Source organism: Ahaetulla prasina, chromosome 1 (genome assembly GCF_028640845.1).
Source record: "Ahaetulla prasina isolate Xishuangbanna chromosome 1, ASM2864084v1, whole genome shotgun sequence".
NCBI lineage: Eukaryota > Metazoa > Chordata > Lepidosauria > Squamata > Colubridae > Ahaetulla > Ahaetulla prasina.
In genome coordinates, this window is record NC_080539.1 from 83,282,388 (window position 1) to 83,302,365 (window position 19,978).

General features: G+C 39.4%; 1 protein-coding gene across 1 annotated transcript in view; it reads left to right on the top strand.

Moving 5' to 3' along the window:
- The window catches only part of TARBP1 (TAR (HIV-1) RNA binding protein 1), a 43,071-nt gene that overhangs the window by 13,307 nt on the left and 9,786 nt on the right, over positions 1 to 19,978 (top strand). The window contains exons 9-20 of the mRNA XM_058166280.1: positions 118 to 207; positions 581 to 716; positions 1,201 to 1,294; positions 2,281 to 2,453; positions 4,880 to 4,977; positions 5,608 to 5,769; positions 7,213 to 7,403; positions 7,740 to 7,989; positions 8,078 to 8,266; positions 10,427 to 10,623; positions 10,849 to 10,920; positions 15,220 to 15,340. Coding sequence (XP_058022263.1) covers positions 118 to 207; positions 581 to 716; positions 1,201 to 1,294; positions 2,281 to 2,453; positions 4,880 to 4,977; positions 5,608 to 5,769; positions 7,213 to 7,403; positions 7,740 to 7,989; positions 8,078 to 8,266; positions 10,427 to 10,623; positions 10,849 to 10,920; positions 15,220 to 15,340 — 1,773 coding nt within the window. The remainder of the gene's footprint in view (positions 1 to 117; positions 208 to 580; positions 717 to 1,200; positions 1,295 to 2,280; positions 2,454 to 4,879; positions 4,978 to 5,607; positions 5,770 to 7,212; positions 7,404 to 7,739; positions 7,990 to 8,077; positions 8,267 to 10,426; positions 10,624 to 10,848; positions 10,921 to 15,219; positions 15,341 to 19,978) is intronic.

The following is a 19,978-nucleotide window of genomic DNA, read 5'->3' on the forward strand; positions in this document are numbered from 1 at the left end:
GCTACATAGTTAAAAGAAAGGAGACCTGCAATATGGAAATATTCTATCTGTTAAAGTAACACTTAACTCAATATTTACTTTCCAGTATTGTAGTAAATTCTGATTACATTTCTTTAGGAAAAAGTATCCCTCTCAGATATTTCAAACTTCATTACGTATCTGAAACCAGAGGAGTCTCTAGGAAGAAGAACTGCTTTGTGGAGAATGGTGAGAAAAATGAAATATATTATGTAACCAAGAAATAACTATTTCGTTTGCTGATTGCTAATCTCATGATGAAGGATTATACGATAGCACTCTGATTAGGACCCATATGCATAGCACATTTCCCCCCATGTTCTTATGCTCATTTGTCTGGGAGATGTAACCACGATGCTAGGTTTATAATATCAAATTGCAAACTTACACTAGTTGAATTCAGGATGAATCAGCATTTCTGCTGTGTTAACTGTCTTGTCTATGATTTAACATTATTCTACCCTCCCACTGAGGTTAACGTACTACTATGTAGTTGCATTTACTGGTTTTTAGAAAAATGATACAAGAGATAAAAATGGTGTTTAATTTTTGTTTTGCTCAGCTTTGTGATTGGTTGCACGTAAATGACAAGTACTTCCAAAAGACTTTAAACTACGAAGTCCCACAAGATAAAACAGCATTAAGTGTTTATGTGCAGCTTCTTGTGGAGGACTATCTTAAAACACCTCTTACTAATTGTAAGTATCATGTAAATAATAATGTTAAAATAGGGACACATTTATAAAATAGTTGATTCCTAATGTAGAATGCATTCACCATTGGGCTTATTACAAATTTTCAAGAAAGATAATTTTATATAAGAGAAAAAGAAACTTACATATTTAGCACTACTTGCTTAATAAGTAATTAGAATACTCAAAAGTGGAACTAATTTCTCATTGGGCAGCCATGGTCAGTTGCTCATCTTGAAAAAAAAATACTAAATTTGAATATTAAATTTTATATTTGCAAAACCAAAATTAAAATAGAAATTTCTTGCAGCTTCTCAATATCAATGTGTGTAATTTTTTAAAAAAGTGTTTTAAATTCTACATACAACAGCTTTTATTTTGAGCCAGACTGAGAATTTTTGTTGAGAAATTGTAAACTTTAAAATATACTTGTACCTGCATTCCTGTCTAACTTTTCATATTTAAAAGGGTTTTTTTTCCCCCATAACAGCAGAAGATTGTCTTCCAGACTGGTTTGATGCTAAACGAGTGGCTACAATGATTCTTGTAGCTGCAGATGTGGAAGAGATAAGGCACATATATAAGTAAGTATAAGATTATTCCATTAGATGCAAAATAGACTAACAAGGACCAGTCTCGTCAGAATTCAGGGAGGCTTTCTAACTTACTGTATTTTTTGGAGTATAAGACACTCCTTAGTTTTTGGGGAGAAAAATAGGAAAAAAAAATCTGCCTACCAGGTATTCATCTGGCTAGTGTCCTTAGTCTGGTTAGCTTTTAGCACATTAGTTTGCTGGTTTTGAGAGTGTGCGTGCGTTATTTATCCCCTACTTGGGGATAGAAAACAACTTCTAAAGCACAACTGATCTTTGGAGAGAGATGCAATGAGAAAGGCAGGCAAAGCACGGACATTGCCTCACTCGCTAGTATGTTACGGCTGAAAAAAAGCTTCCCAGCTGAGAGTCAGAGGGAGCAGGCAAAGCATGGAAGATTGCTTCACTGAAAAAAAAGCGTCTAAAGTACAGTTGAGGCTTCACAACTGAGAGCCGGAGGGAGCAGGATTTCGCTAGCACCTCGTTAGGGCTGAAAAAAAGCTTTGGAAAAGCTACATTCGGAGTATAAGACGCACCCAAATTTTCAGCCTCTTTTAGGGAGGAAAGTGTGTCTTATACTCCAAAAAAGTGTGTCTTACACTCCAAAAAATATGGTACTAATATTCGTTTTCTTTGGAAATATTTAAGGATTTTTTTCTCCTTCTGATAATTGATTGTAACATATTCTTAAAATAATAGTCTGATTTAAATATTCAGTGTCTCTTTTTTTTCCATTCTCTTTCTACAAATGATGCCCCTGACTCAGAATTGAAATGTGCCAAAACTAGTGTCTTCTGGTGTTAACACTTCTCAAGATAATAAAATATAGTCTGCGGTGATTTTTTCCTAGTTGCTGTTTGGCAGATGTAGGTGTGACTTCAGTGCTGTGTGACACCTTCTGTTTTCGAAAAAGGTGTTTTACTTTCCAGAAGTCAGTATAAGACTATGATTCCCTTTTTATTGTTTATTTTGTTTAGTGACAGCAGCACCAAATGGATTGGCCTGAAGGCTCTCTTAAATCCTCTGCTGGATGTGTTGCTGAAACTTGGCACTAATCCCTACATCTCATCACTGAAAACTGATAAAAGCCTACAACTGTTACTGAAGATAATGCAGACTTGTTCAATCAAAACTTCTAGACCAGAAGTTGGTTAGTGGTATCTTCAGTATGTTAACTTTATTATTCTTGATCCTCTAATTAGAATAACAACATACAGTTTATGAAAATTACTTTACCCTATAATAAAGATGAGGTCACACAATCACTTTTGTAGTTACCTGACCAGCCATTTCAAAGACATTCCAGCACCATAAGGTGTGAATTGGGATCTGAGGCTTAACAGGCAAAACTTTTTGAATCTACAATTTTCTATTCCTACAGAAAGGCAAATCATTGATGCCCAAATTTATGCTATTCCAAAATACTAGATCATTTAATGAACCTCATTTATTCATGTCTTTCAGGTTCAGCCCCTCTCATCTAAGTACTATATTTTTCCGACTATAAGGTGCACTGGACTAAAATCTAGATTTAGAGGAAGAAAAGAAAAAAAAATTTTTAGCTTCCGCCGGTCCCGTTTTCGCCCTCCTTGGCCCCCAGAAGCACTTTGCGAGCCAAAAACAGGCCCATTTTTGGCCTCCTGAACTCTCTATGCGTCCTGTTTTCACCAAAAGCGCACCGGTTTTTGGCTTGCGGGGTGCTTTTGGGGGCCAGGGAGGGTGAAAACGTGACATGCAGAGAGTTCTTCCCTCTCATCCTTCTGGGGTTTTGCCATTACCATCCTATTCTATCTTGTCATGTCTATGGAGATTCTCAGTCATCTAGGCCTCAAAGGTGCTTTTTAAGGGGTGGGAGGGGTAGGGCGGGTGTTGGGGGAAACCCGCGGGGTGGGGTACCAGTTCCTGCGCATGCTCGTGGCGGTGAGCTAATAGGTCCGAAGGTTATGGGGGGATTTCAGGTTCCATTGGTGGAGGGTGGTGCTATTTGCACGGTTTGGGGGAGGGGCAGATTTGGCAGAAGCGGGGGCTCGGATCGTGTTAAGGGGGCGCGCGCTCGATATTTGCAGGCGATCGCGCGCCCCGAGCCCTCAGACTTCTCCCGTTCCCCGGATAGTCAAGACCCTCAGAGCCTGGGCCTTCGGCTGATGTTATGTAATGCACGGTCCGTGGCCAATAAGGCCCCCCTAATTTACGACCTTATTCAGGGGTGCCGGACTTTATAGGCATTACGGAAACCTGGTTGGGCGCAGAAGGGGCGTGCCCCTGGTGCAGATGTGCCCCCCAGGTTCCCGTGCATTTCATCAGCCGAGAGCCCAGGGTAGGGGTGGGGGGGTGGCGGTTGTGATTAGAGAGAGTCTGGAGCCGAGGGAGACCACTGTACCTCAGATTGTCGGGTGTGCACAGTCACCCACGCACTCGTGACGTCTCGCCTGGATTACTGCAATGCTCTCTACATGGGGCTCCCCTTGAAGGGCATCCGGAGGCTGCAGTTAGTCCAGAATGCGGCTGCGCGGGTGATAGAGGAGCCCTCGTGGCTCCCGTATAACACCATCCTCGCAGACTGCACTGGCTGCCTGTGGCCTTCGGGTGCGCTTCAAGGTTTTGGTGACCACCTTTAAAGCGCTCCATGGCATGGGGCGGGTTATCTGGGACCGCCTACTGCTACCGAATACCTCTCACCGACCCGTGCGCTCTCACAGAGAGGACTCCTCAGGGTGCCGTCAGCGAGGCAATGTCGTCTGGCGGCGCCCAGGAAGGGCCTTCTCTGTGGGGCTCCACCCTCTGGAATGAACTGCCCCAGGACTTCGTCAGCTTCCGGACCTTCGGACCTTGGACCTTCCATGAGCTTAAAACATACCTATTTAACTGCGCAGGACTGAGTTAGATTTTAGTTTGTGGGTTTTATCTTGGGTTTTAATTTTTATATTTTTAATTATTAGGCTTTTGAATAAGGTTTTTAATTGTTTTTAGAATTGTATTTATTGCTTTTAAATGCCTGTAAACCGCCCTGAGTCCTTTGGGAGATAGGGCGGTATATAAATATAAACAATAAATAAATAAATAAATAAAAAAATATGGAGATTCTCAGTCATCTAGGCCTCAAAGGTGCTTTTTCAAAAGAAGGATGAGAGGGAAAATCTGAGCACACTTCCTAGACAAGTATTCCATAAAGCTGTTTTGGCCACTCTGAATTATCACAACTGTTAAAATAAGTAAGAATAAAAAGATGCTTTAAATATATATTTTATTTAATAGTTTAAAATTATCTAGTTGGGTGTCTAAAGTTCTAGTACCATTTTTCTTCTAATGGGGAGAGAAGCATTATTCCTAGATCTGTTCTTTGTAGAGGGAGGACAATTAGAAAGCTCAGAGAGAGGAAGGACAAAGGAATTCTACTTTCTAGTTTTTATTTATTAGAAAAATGTCAGCAAAAAAAGAACTTCCTTTTAGTTCCTGCTTACCTAATTGTATGTTTAGCTAAAATGATGGTGGTAAAATGATCTAAATCCAATTTGTATTTAGCCTTAGAAGCAAAAATGTACTCTAAATATTTTAATGTAATGATTCTTTATATAGATGAAATAATAGTATTTCTCCAGAAGTCCATTATGCTCGCCACCGAAAGTATTTTGGATTTTCTCCTCAGAAGACTTACTGCAAATGAACTAAATATTGTAAGTATTTAGTGCCGAAACCAGTCTGGCAAACACCTGTAGTAAGTTGTATTCTGAAATGAACTTATTTGGAATATTTAAAAAGTCCCCAATCATTTATAGTAGGTAGCAGTTTTAAAATCTTTCTAATCTGTAAAATAGTTATTTTAGTATTACACATCCAGATACAATAATTAATATATATTGATTTATGTAATTTGCCCTGACTGATTAGCTGTGGAACAGTGGAAATGTTATGTAATAATATGTCTAGAAGTTAATATAAGGACATTGTTGGCTGCTCAAATATATTTCTTGCTTGCACATCTGTGCATATATCATGAAAAATGAGTTTTCTGTTTATGTTTCATTGCAACTTAGAAAATCCAGTAAAATACAGAGAGGCTTTTCTGTGCCAAAAAGTGCTAGTTGTTATACAATGTGGCAAAGTGTTTTGGAAATGGAAAAGCATTACAATAGCATTACAAGACCACAGCTGCCAATCAGTTAGAGAGCTTAAAAATCTTATTCGGCATGCATAAATTACTTGTTTAGACAATTGTATCAGTATATTGTGTCTTATAGTAATGTGCAATTTTTTGTATTTTTTTTGTTATTGCAAAGATAAGAAAGTTATTTTTTTCATTTTAGATGTCACATCTGGAACACTGTAATTTATATCTGCAAGTGTTGTCAGAACTAATGAATTTCTATTCAGCCAGTGGATGGAGAAAAGGACCATTTCTCTCCACTTTTGTCTCATCTTTAATAAATACTTCTCTCTACAATCTGCAGGAGATGCATGATGACGAGGTATTGTTGATCTTACAATGGCCTATAGTTAAGAATGAACCAAAGCTTGCATCGACTGGATTTTCCCTGTTGATGCTGGGGGAGATGCTGCCACATCTGCATTATTGGTTTAGTATCTAAACCAATATCAGATAATAAACCCTAAACAACGTTTGCTAACTAGAAAAAAGTTTGCCACACATAAATAGGGGGCAAGGCTTCAACTTAGGCTCACCTCTCCCCCCTTCCCCTCCCCATGCCTCCCCCCCCTGCAGAAATCACTGGCAGAGTCACACAGAGCCAGTATGTTAACTCTTAGAAAACCCCAGCAACAGCTGTTCTTGAATAACACCATCAGTCAGAATCAGCTAGTTGCTGTACTCAGTATACATGGTAACTATATTGTCAAAATAAGCACAGGTATCTCAGAATGAAGCTTTATAAAATATTAAACCAAATTAAATACTCTATTACACAATTGTAGATCAATAATGGGTCAGAAGTATTAAATTAGTGAAAATAATACTGTACCATAAATTAAGCAATTCTCCTGTGTTTTCACTTACTGCATGGAGATGCTTTTGAATTGGCAGAGGAACAAATAAAGTTTTAACACTGCAGTGTTGTGGTAATACAAAAAATAGAAAACATTTTAATGTTATGAAATCGATAAGATGATATTGGTATGCCTAATAAAGCTGGGTGGTTATCATGATTTTCTGGTATTAAAACTGTGTACAAATGACTCCAGGCTTGCTCTTTTTTTTTCTTGATTGTACATAATTTGAATTGTTGGAAGAAATAGGATCAGGATCAGGAATTGTATTTAGAGTAGACCTTTTCAAATCAACATGAGTTAAATTAGTTATAATAATTGTTAAAACTATATGGGTTTGGGGAAGAAGGAAGCTTGATAAGGTTCTTACTTCTATCCCACTTGCCAGATTAAGAAAGCTAGGAGTTTAACTTTGTTTATCAGAGAAGGAAATATTAGGTAAAGCTAAAGATTTCCCCGCACATGCGGGCTAGTCATTTCCGGCTCTAGGGGCAGTGCTCATCTCCGTTTCTAAGCCAAAGAGCCAGCGCTGTCCGAAGACGTCTCCGTGGTCATGTGGCCGGTATGACTTAATGCCAAAGACGGACGGAGCGCTGTTACCTTCCCACCAAAGTGGTCCCTATTTTTCTCCTTGCATTTTTTTCGTGCTTTTGAACTGCTAGGTTGGCAGAAATTGAGACAAGTAATGGGAGCTCACTCCGTTACGCAGCACTAGGGATTCAAACCGCTGAACTGCTGACCTGATCGACAAGCTCAGAATCTTAGCCACTGAGCCACCACATCCCCAAGGAAATGATACCTATGTTCAAATTAGTACATTTGTTACTATGTTCAAATTAGGACATATTTTACAGGTTTTTTTAAAAGTGACAACAACACAACCAGACTATTGTATTTACACCTTATAGGACATAAAACTTGAAGAACAGATTCAGAAGGTAGTAAGTTTGGCAGCATTAAGGGTTGTTTGTGAAATTATGGATCAGAAGCCAGACCTTCAACTTCAGTTTCTACCAGCTGTTGACTCCCTTAAAACGGCTATTTTCAGCACCCAACTTAATCATGTATTAAAGAAGCCTAACAACATGGAACAAAATAGGTACATATATTGCTCAACATTTTTTTTTTCCTACTGAAATATTTTACTATTACATTAGTAGTAGTCTACCTTTTAATGTCTACCTTTAACATCAAAATATTTTACAGATGTTTTTATGACTTTCTAATTATTGGTGTCTAGCTATTATTCCTTTTAGGGCTTAATTAAAACCTGAGAAAACTTATGTAATGTATGTTCTTCTACATATAGGTTTGGCAGGTTGTGCTAATACAGAAATTGCCACTTCTATTTCTTTTACTTTTAATATATCTTGTTATTATATATATAATAATATATTACTAAAATTTACATTGTAATCTGATTTTTTTTTAACAGTTCAGTTGAAGCAGCATCTCATGAAGGATGGGGGAAAATTGTAGCACGTTACATACATGATCAGTGGGTTTGTCTTCATTTTGTTCTCAACAATTATCAAAATCTTTCCAAGGGTAAACATTTAGAACAACCTTTTTATGATATTCAGGACTACAAAAGAATGTTACAGTCTGCACTAGAAGCAATAATGATTCTTCCTTCTGATCATGTTTTACCAGTTTTTCACTGCATGAAAATATTTATTTCCAAGGTAATTTTTACAAAACAATGAAGGATTTTATTATGTATTTTAAATTTGGTCTTGTCTTGAACTAAATGTGATTTCTGCTTGCCTTTAGCTTATGGAATCCTCTGAATCTCTATGCATAGAAGCCTTTGAAATGTCATGGAAAATAATATTTTCTCTTAGCAACACACAACTGATATTTTGGCCTAATTTAAAAGCTTTTATTCAACTTGTGTTTGATCCTGAAATTCTTGTTACTGCAGCCAGGTTCAAGAGTGAAGCATACCTAAAGATAAAAGAGGTAAAATATTTAAAACTGCTGTTGTGTCTTGTATATTTTTAATTACTGAATTCAGATGAACCAATATAGACTAAAATTGAAACATGGAAGCATCTTTTGCTTCTCTTTGCCTGAGCTTTAATTCAGTAAGCCTCTGATTCACCAGGAAATGATAGGTACCAGTTTCATTTCAACAGTCTCATCTGTTGTTGAGTATCTCATCCCCTCATCCCCATATTTCACAGACATTGAATGTAACAATATACATTTATTTAATCATATAATTTTAAACAAGGCATTTTTAATGCAAGCAAGCACTGAAACAATAAAATCCAAACTAAAAATATCCAGATATTCCAACAGCAGAAAACAGCTAAAAATGGTTAATTCCACACTGCAAGAATTTATAGAGAGCTCGCCTTCATTTGGATTATAAAAAGTGTCTGAATTGATTATTTATTAATTTTTTATGCTGCCCATAAAAAAAAGTGAAAAGTGACTCTGGGCAGCTGAATCAAGCTTCTTGATTAAAAATTAGTTCTGCAGTGAGGCTACAACTACAGAAAAGTTATGAATTTATTCCAGTTATGCTGTCTAGGTACAGATGGTCCTTAACGTATAACCACAATTAAGACTGGAATCTTGGTTGCTGGTGGTTAAGTGATGCCCATATGACTGCTTCACTCAGTGACTGCAATCACAGCATTCCTGGTTGCGGTCAATAAGCAATCTCCCTAGTTATTAAGTAGAAAGAGCCAAAAAGCTGCCTGCTGAAGATTTCGGCTCTATGGGATGAGCTTTAAAATGAAAAATTTCCCATCACCTCCATCCTTCTCTGCTTGCAACCTTTCTTGCTGGCTTCTCAATTGATTTTCTAGGGAAGCCAACAGAGAAGATTGCAGATTGTATCACATGATTGTGGGGCGCTTGGCAACCAGTTGTAAATGCAAGTCAGTGACCAAGCACCCAAAATGCAATGAAGGAGGGGTGGGGGAGGGGAAGGCAGCTTGATGTTTTATGGTGTCTGGAAGTGCTTTATGGGATATAAAGCACTCTCTGAGACCATTGTAACTTTGAACTGTCATTAAACAATCAGTTGTAAGTTGAGGACTAACTATGTTAGTCTAACTATGTGAACCGCCCTGAGTCCTACGGGAGATGGTGCGGTATATAAGTTTGATTAATAAATAAATAAAATAAATAAATAAATATCTTACTTCAACCAGTATAATACTTCCCTGAAATCTCCATGTAAAGTTGCATCAGGTTTACATAAAATATATATCCCTGGGATGAATTGATCTTAGGAAACATTTTTAAATGTTGAAAACACTTGTACGTATCCAATTCTTTACTTTGAAATAACTCCTAGTATATTGCTTCCTCAGTTTTTGTTTTATATTCTTTAGTGAAAAGGTACTAATCCTAGTTCGACTGAAGTTTATAGTTAATGATTTATGCTGAGAATATTTATATTTCTCTCTTGAAAGAGAGAGTTCATCCATGATAGCTAGAGAAGTTACATTGAAATTGTCAAAAAATTAAGAGTGTAGGAAGAAAATATAACTCAAATGGTATCAGGTAAAATTTAATTTCTTAAATTAATCTGCTTTAATAGAACTCAGTTATTATATAACCATGAAAAGAAAGCTTACTTATTTTAAGAAGGTCCTAAAATAAAGCTTTTTGAGAAATCATTCAATGTCAGCCAAGCAGATTTCCATTCAAATAATTGGACTTCTCTTCCACCTTTTATTTCAACTTTTACAGATGTGCACTAGAGCAGGGGTCCCTAGCCCCTGGGCCCGCAGCCCACTACTGGGCCATGGCCTATTCACAACCAGGCTGAGGGAGTTGCAGGCCGGCTCACATGCATGCCTGTGCAGTTCAACTTGTATGAGAAGTGGGCTGGCGCATGTGCACACACACATGCATATGCTGTGCCCGCTGCTCATACGGCCCTGTCCCCCCCTCCCCCCCCAGCCAGGCTGCCTAGCCACAAAAGGTTGGAAACTGCTGCACTAGCGGTTACCCAACTCCAGGGAACTAGTTTAAAGGAGGTCTGAATAACTACAAGAGGAAAGGGGAATCCTCCTGTTTGACTATTTCATATCTACATGAAATACAATCTATGTGTTTTATTTGTTCTACAGTCAATTACATTTTCTTCCCTTCTCTCAGATTATATTTCAAATGATTGAACTTTCATCTACAAAGACTGGAATCTTTAACGTTCTAGTAAGCCATTGCTGTCAGTCTTGGCTATTTCCTCCTGGTGAAATAACTACTGTGGAAAATGCCTTTTCAAATGCTGGCAACTACATTGAACTCCTTATTGAGGCTTGTTTGTTTGGAACTATTTTCAGGCGTGATCAAAGGTACAAACCAGAGCAAAATAAAAACCACACTATGCATGCTTGTTTCTCACCGTCTTTATCTTTATGCTGTCACACACTCAGCAAACTCCTGCCATTCTTGGGAATAAAATATCCTATTTGTTTTGCTGTGAATTTATGGTGATTGATAGCATAATCAATAGTAAATTATTAACACTATTTTAATTTCCTTTTTGTGTTCATTTTTAAATGTAAATTTATTTGAAGACTCGTTCAGGAGGTGTACGCTTTTGTTGAAAATCTTGGAGATCAATGTGCAGCAAATGTTGTTACAGAAAGGTTAGTATCAACTTGTTTTATAATAGTTTATATTTATATTTATATTTATATTTATATTTATATATATATATATATATATATATATATATATATATATATATATATATATATATATATATATATATATATATATATATATATATTTGTTTTCTGAGGTTTTCGCGGGTGTTTGTATGTAGGTCTTTGGTTATTCGGGTTTTCTCCCGCGTAAAAACCGAACTACACACTCTCACAAACGTACTAACATCCAATGGATTCCAGAGAAATAAGATTACCAAACTAATCCAAAAAGAACCCCCCACTAAAACCCAAGACAGAGAACAAGAAAATGGCACAGCCCTCCTCCCATATATAAAAGGCACCACAGACAGAATCAGCAAGATCCTCCACAAACATAACATCAAGACAGCATTCTGCACAAACCAAAAAATATCCACCATCCTAAGAAACCCCAAAGACAAAATTGAGTTAGAAAATCAAGGAGTATATGAAATCCCATGCACCGCCTGCCCCACCACATACATTGGACAAACCAACAGAAGAATAAGTGCACGCATTGAAGAACACAAGAACTCATTCAAAAAAGAGGAACCAACTTCTTCCCTGGTCCAACACTTTAAAGTCACAGGACACGATATTGACTTTAAAAGACCAGAACTATCGCCAAAACTGAACACTTTAACAACAGAATAATCAGAAGCCATCGAGATAGAAAACGCCCACACAGCATGAACAAACGAGATGATACCTCCGCCTACCAGCCATTTGAAACCTGCCCTTATTGACAAACGTGTCCCTAACACGAGGAATGACACCAGACCCACACTCACGAGGTCCACACAGGATGTCACCACCACATCCACCCAGAAAGCACACCCAAACCCACACTGATCAGGAAGCACGACCAAGGACCAGAAGCCAGACCGCAGCTGCAACATTAGCCATTTCAAACCCCTCCAATCCATACATGCAGCAGACTGACACCCACTATGAAGATGTAGCGACCACGAACACGAAGCCAAACAGCAGCAGTGCAGCTCACCAGCTCAGATCCCCTGCAACTCAGACTAATTTGAGCACAACCAAGCCCCCACCCAAACAGGACACACCCCAGCCAATCAGAGCAAAAAATACCCACATCAGAGCACAGCCAAGCTCCCACCCAATCAGTTCAAACCCCACTAGCAGTTAAAAGGAAGAAACAGCTGCGATCACACATTGCTCCCAGAAGCACGAAGCTGAAGCCTGAAGATGACGAATGAGACTTGAAGCGTCGCCAAGACACTTCCAATTTTACACGGAGAAAACCCGAATAACCAAAGACCTATATATATATATATATATATATATATATATATATATATATATATATATATATATATATATATATATATATATATATATATATATATATATGTGTGTGTGTCTTTGGTTGTTCAGGCTTTCTTATATAATTGGAAGTGTCTTGGCGACGCTTTATATATACTCTCATTCGTCATCTTCAGGCTTCAGCTTCGTGCTTCTGGGAGCAATGTGTGATCGCAGCTGTTTCTTCCTTTTAACTGCTAGTGGGGGTTTGAACTGATTGGGTGGGAGCTTGGCTGTGCTCTGATTGGATGGTGGGTTTTTTGTGCTCTGATTGACTGGGGGTGTGTCCTGTGTTGGTGGGGGCTTGGTTGTGCTCAGTTTAGTCTGTGTTGCAGGGGGATTTGAGCTGGTGAGCTGCATAGCTGTTTGGCTTTGTGGTCGTGCTACATCTTCATAGTGGGTGTCAGTCTGCTGCATGTATGGATTGGAGGGGTTTGAAATGGCTAATGTTGCAGCTGCGGTCTGGCTTCTGGTCCTTGGTCGTGCTTCATGATCAGTGTGGGTTTGGGTCTGCTTTCTGGGTGGACAGAGACAGAGAACAAGAAAACGGCACAGCCCTCCTCCCATATATAAAAGGCACCACAGACAGAATCAGCAAGATCCTCCACAAACACAACATCAAGACAGCATTCTGCACAAACAGAAAAATATCCACCATCCTAAGAAACCCCAAAGACAAAATTGAGTTAGAAAATCAAGGAGTACCGTATATACTCGAGTATAAGCCGAGTTTTCAGCACATTTTGTGCTGAAAAGCCCTCAACTTATACTCGGGTCTATCTGACTTATACTCAAGTTTTTTTTTTTAAGCCCTCGGCTTATACTCGGGTCTATCTGACTTATACTCAAGTTTTTTTTTCTTTTTTCACATTTTGCGGACTGAAGCCCTGCGGTGCAGTGAGAGGCGGGCGGGGAGCCGCCAGCCTTCTCAGCTGAGGGAGGAGGTTTCCCAACCGGTAGGTGCCTCATTTCCACCCTGAAACATACGGTCCCCAGTTTACCCCAGTTTTGGGGTAAAATTGGGACCTCGGCTTATACTCGGATCGGCTTATACTCGAGTATATCGTATATGAAATCCATGCACCGCCTGCCCCACCACATACATTGGACAAACCAACAGAAGAATAAGTGCGCATTGAAGAACACAAGAACTCATTCAAAAGAGGAACCAACTTCTTCCCTGGTCCAACACTTTAAAGTCACAGGACATGATATTGACTTTAAAAGACCAGAACTATCGCCAAAACTGAACACTTTAACAACAGAATAATCAGAGAAGCCATTGAGATAGAAAACGCCCACACAGCATGAACAAACGAGATGACACCTCCGCCTACCAGCCATTTGGAAACCCGCCCTTATTGACAAACGAGTCCCTAACACGAGGAATGACACCAGACCCACACTCACGAGGTCCACACAGGATGTCACCACCACATCCACCCAGAAAGCAGACCCAAACCCACACTGATCATGAAGCACGACCAAGGACCAGAAGCCAGACCGCAGCTGCAACATTAGCCATTTCAAACCCTCCAATCCATACATGCAGCAGACTGACACCCACTATGAAGATGTAGCACGACCACAAAGCCAAACAACAGCTATGCAGCTCACCAGCTCAAATCCCCCTGCAACACAGACTAAACTGAGCACAACCAAGCCCCCACCAACACAGGACACACCCCCAGTCAATCAGAGCACAAAAAACCCACCATCCAATCAGAGCACAGCCAAGCTCCCACCCAATCAGTTCAAACCCCCACTAGCAGTTAAAAGGAAGAAACAGCTGCGATCACACATTGCTCCCAGAAGCACGAAGCTGAAGCCTGAAGATGACGAATGAGACTTCGTCGAAACGTCGCCAAGACACTTCCAATTTTACACGGGAGAAAACCCGAACAACCAAAGACCTATATATATATATATAGTATTTTCATAGACTATAATATATATATATAGTATTTTCATAGACTATAATTTGATATAGCCTCTTTCCCAATATTGCTTTGCTCACATTTAATTTAAATATGGGGTTCTAATTAATTAAACTTAAGCCCAATATTGTACATTTGTGAAAACTGATGTCACACATTCTGTTGCCAAGTCCATTTACTGAAAATTCAGACAACTATGGTATGAAAGTTAAATATGTTTAATTCTAGACTGCTAAGAGCTCACCGTGAAAAGTGTGAGGCAGTTATAATTGCTGTCTAGCTTTTTGAACACTAACTTCAGTATCAAAAAAGCTGCTTAGTCATTTCACAGGGAAAAAGTAGTCAAAATCAAAAAATATAGATATGCTGGATTCCTTTGAATTCAGCTAAGATAGATTTGATAGGATCAAGATTTTAGATCTTGACTTTATGACTTGGTTAATCATGGATAGAATGCTGAACTAAGCAGATTTTTTTTTTAGTTTTATCTTACCTAAAAAAGATATTGAAGTTTATTCATTGGCATCTTTTGTTTCAATCTTAGTATGGAGACAGTCTGTCTTTTTTGTTTTCAAAATTAACTGGTATTAAAAATAGTTAATGTTTAAAAGAATACCAGTCATTAATATAAAATGCTGCAAACTTTTGTTTCTAGTACTGAGTATTATATCCTATTTTCCCCACAACAACCACCTTTTGAGGTGGGATGGGCTGAGAAAGAGAGAGTCTGGCTCAGTCACTCAGCTGGTTTTCATGGTTAAGGCAGCACTTAAACTCAGTTCCACTTTGTAGCCTGGAGCCTCAACCACTAGACCAAACTGGCTCTCCATAAATACGTGCAAATGAAGGGAATGTTTTCATGATATCTTAGTAAGTGTAAGTGTGAAATGAAATGTAAGCGTGTATGTGGTTACTGAATAAATTTAAATGTATAAGACTATTTCAAAAAGCATAAAAATTAATTCTGATACATAATTACCATAATATATTACAGTAAGAACAGAGATGACCATTATGTGCGAGTTTGTGCTATCAAATTTATCTGCTTACTGGATGAATCAAACAAGCAGCATAAGAAATTTATAGGAGATTTTGTCATGAAACTACTTGATAAAGTAAGAATATGCTTATAGTGCTCTCGCTATAAAAACAGTCATATGAACAGGAATGTTATTGAATTGCCATTTCCCTAATTGCCAATCGCCCTTCCTTCTGCTTCTTAAAATTGGGGTGAAGAGTGGGCTTTAGATGGAATGGGGGGCAGATATCACCTTTGGGTGATCTTTCATTGATTCCCAGCCATTTTGCATAGTTCCTCTTCTTCAGAAAGAAGAGTTTGGCCCTGCATGACTGCAGAATCAGGAGGAAGGTAGAACCTCTATAAGATGAGTAGCATCTTGGTTTGGCAGAGAGACAATAAGGAAAGGCTGCTTGATGGGGGAATTGTTTCTTAGATACTACTAGGAGAGTCTGTCATGAAACATGGCTATGAAAACTAGTACTAGAAAGTCTCCCTGTGAGTTTTAGCTGAAGAGGAAATTCAGTCCCAGTCTACAGTCTTCTGTGTTCTCCCACTGCTTCTTTAGCTACCCTATGTTCATCATCATGCCCTGCCAGCGGGCCTCATCCTTTGACTCCAAGCTGACAGCCTCAGCCTGCCTTTGTTCCATCCTCTTCGTTGCCTTTGGCTTTCTGATATTTAGAGAAGGTACTCACTGATTTTCCCCAAAGTCTGCTGGGTTGACTCATCCCAGTGTTCCTGGGAGGAATGAGCAAGAGTGTATATTACCAGCAAGAGCACTCAATGTGTGAAGGTCATCCCAGTCACCTAGTTAAAGCAAGCAGACACCTTTATTGGACAGCAGTGATATAGGAAGATGCCAGAGGCAGATGATCACTTTAGCGAAGTCATTAGTTCATATTGGATGGGAGAAGGCAACAGTAAACCATTCCGTTTTTTACCAAGAAAACTATATGGCTAGAAAATATAAAATGATTGACAAAAAAGTGCTGGATGTTAAGTCCTCAAGTCGGATGGCATCGTAGTCCATAGATCAAGTTGCCAGTGTTGGGAAACACTGACCTAGAGAACTGCTATCCCACCTTTTTATATAGCTAAAGCAGTGAGTTATGTTGTCAGGCCTGGAAACCATATTAAACTTTAGGTTTCCAGACGCTGCCACATTTTTATCTTGAGGGGAGGAGGGGGGGTTGAGGGGTATGGTAACATCCTTCCAGCGGTCAAGGTCGGATGGTGTTCACGTCTGCAGGAAGAGTGGCAAGAAGTTACTCGAATGAACTGGAAGAACGTGGGACCGTGTGATCGTCAGAGGGGGCAGGGGGGTGGGACTATTGGGGTTTGTATAACTGGGGAAACGAATCCGGAACTTCAGTTTTGGGAATTGCACTCATCGTGTGCCAGTCTCCTCATGCTAGTAAAGGACTTTGAGAAAAAGAAAAGATGCCTCCGAGTCTCTTTTACGCAGAAGAGGTATTTCTGGAACCTTGACCTTATTCCCATCCGTTCTTCCAGTTTATTTTATTTTTATTTTATTTATTTTATTTTGTCACAACATCATACAAAAAGATTATATAGTATATACACATATAAACATATATAGGAAGAAGAAAAGAAAAACAATAGGACAGGAACGGTAGGCACGTTTGTGCGCTTATGCACGCCCCTTATGGTCCTCTTAGGAATGGGGTGAGGTCAATAGTAGAAAGTTTTTGGTTAAAGCTATTAGGATTATGGGAAGAGACCACAGAGTCAGGTAAAGTATTCCAAGCACTGATGATTCTGTTGCAGAAGTCATATTTTCTGCAATCTAGATTAAAGCGGTTTACATTAAGTTTAAATCTATTGGTTGCCCTTGTATTATTGCAATTAAAGGTGAAGAGTGGGCTTTAGATGGAATGGGGGGCAGATATCACCTTTGGGTGATCTTTCATTGATTCCCAGCCATTTTGCATAGTTCCTCTTCTTCAGAAAGAAGAGTTTGGCCCTGCATGACTGCAGAATCAGGAGGAAGGTAGAACCTCTATAAGATGAGTAGCATCTTGGTTTGGCAGAGAGACAATAAGGAAAGGCTGCTTGATGGGGGAATTGTTTCTTAGATACTACTAGGAGAGTCTGTCATGAAACATGGCTATGAAAACTAGTACTAGAAAGTCTCCCTGTGAGTTTTAGCTGAAGAGGAAATTCAGTCCCAGTCTACAGTCTTCTGTGTTCTCCCACTGCTTCTTTAGCTACCCTATGTTCATCATCATGCCCTGCCAGCGGGCCTCATCCTTTGACTCCAAGCTGACAGCCTCAGCCTGCCTTTGTTCCATCCTCTTCGTTGCCTTTGGCTTTCTGATATTTAGAGAAGGTACTCACTGATTTTCCCCAAAGTCTGCTGGGTTGACTCATCCCAGTGTTCCTGGGAGGAATGAGCAAGAGTGTATATTACCAGCAAGAGCACTCAATGCGTGAAGGTCATCCCAGTCACCTAGTTAAAGCAAGCAGACACCTTTATTGGACAGCAGTGATATAGGAAGATGCCAGAGGCAGATGATCACTTTAGCGAAGTCATCAGTTCATATTGGATGGGAGAAGGCAACAGTAAACCATTCCCTGTTTTTTACCAAGAAAACTATATGGCTAGAAAATATAAAATGATTGACAAAATAGTGCTGGATGTTAAGTCCTCAAGTCGGATGGCATCGTAGTCCATAGATCAAGTTGCCAGTGTTGGGAAACACTGACCTAGAGAACTGCTATCCCACCTTTTTATATAGCTAAAGCAGTGAGTTATGTTGTCAGGCCTGGAAACCATATTAAACTTAGGTTTCCAGGCGCTGCCACATTTTATCTTGAGGGAGGGGGGGTTGAGGGGTATGGTAACATCCTTCCAGCGGTCAAGGTCGGATGGTGTTCACGTCTGCAGGAAGAGTGGCAAGAAGTTACTCGAATGAACTGGAAGAACGTGGGACCGTGTGATCGTCAGAGGGGTCAGGGGGGTGGGACTATTGGGGTTTGTATAACTGGGGAAACGAATCCGGAACTTCAGTTTTGGGAATTGCACTCATCGTGTGCCAGTCTCCTCATGCTAGTAAAGGACTTTGAGAAAAAGAAAAGATGCCTCCGAGTCTCTTTTACGCAGAAGAGGTATTTCTGGAACCTTGACCTTATTCCCATCCGTTCTTCCAGTTTATTTTATTTTTATTTTATTTATTTTATTTTGTCACAACATCATACAAAAAGATTATATAGTATATACACATATAAACATATATAGGAAGAAGAAAAGAAAAACAATAGGACAGGAACGGTAGGCACGTTTGTGCGCTATCTTAGGAAGGGGGTGAGGTCAATAGTAGAAAGTTTTTGGTTAAAGCTATTAGGATTATGGGAAGAGACCACAGAGTCAGGTAAAGTATTCCAAGCACTGATGATTCTGTTGCAGAAGTCATATTTTCTGCAATCTAGATTAAAGCGGTTTACATTAAGTTTAAATCTATTGGTTGCCCTTGTATTATTGCAATTAAAGCTGAAGTAGTCTTTGACAGGAAGGACATTACAATAGATGATTCTGTGAGTTAAACTTAGGTCTTGTCGAAGGCGACGGAGTTCCAAGTTTTCTAAGCCTAGGATTTCAAGTCTGGTGGGATAAGGTATTTTGTTGTTTTCAGAGGAATGGAGAACTCTTCTTGTAAAATATTTCTGGACACGTTCAATTGTATTGATGTCAGAGATGTGGTGAGGGTTCCAAACAGGTGAGCTGTATTCTAGAATTGGTCTAGCAAATGTTTTATATGCTCTGGTTAGTAGTGTGGTGTTTTGGAAAAGAAGCTACAAAATTAGGTTTACAACTCTTAGAGCTTTTTTTGCTATGTAGTTGCAGTGGGCTTTGGCACTTAGATCATTTGACATGAAAACTCCAAGGTCTTTAACGGGATGGGGGTCGTCTGTAAGGTAATGTCCATCTAGTATGTACTTAGTTTTAGAGTTCTTTTTTCCTATATGTAAGACTGAGCATTTGCTGGTTGAAATTTGGAGCTGCCAATTTTTAGACCAAGCGGTTAGATGGTCAAGGTCGTTTTGAATGATAGAAGTGTTGTCTGTGGTGTTAAATAGTTTGACATCGTCAGCAAAGTTCATTCGAGTAACTTCTTGCCACTCTTCCTGCAGACGTGAACACCATCCGACCTTGACTGCTGGAAGGATGTTACCATACCCCTCAACCCCCCCTCCTCCCCTCAAGATAAAAATGTGGCAGCGTCTGGAAACCTAAAGTTTAATATGGTTTCCAGGCCTGACATATGTTTAGTTTTGCCAAGAAAACCCGTGAGCCAAACCTAAAAAAGGGTGAAGATAGGAAGCAAGGTAGAGGATCATCTGCTGTATTGGCCACAATGGGAATCTTTTTCTTTTCCTTTATTCCTCCTTGATCTCATTGGAAAAGAGAATGGGAGCATGAGCCCTTAATCTTGCCTCGCTCTGCCTTTAGAGCACTTCATATTGGCTCTTATGAAGATGGAAAGAACAATCACACTGGGGCAACTCTGTGTTCGCGTGCGCAAACTTACATGCGCGCATGCACACACAGCCAGTTTGGGGATTATTGCATGGTAATTCCTGCCTAGTAGTCTATCTGATGTGGGTTTTTGTCCAAAATAACTTTTGATAAAGCAAAGCTTCAGAAAGTCACCTTCCATTTCATTCCATAGCACATTTTATAGTTTGCATGTTGTAACATCATAAAATAAAG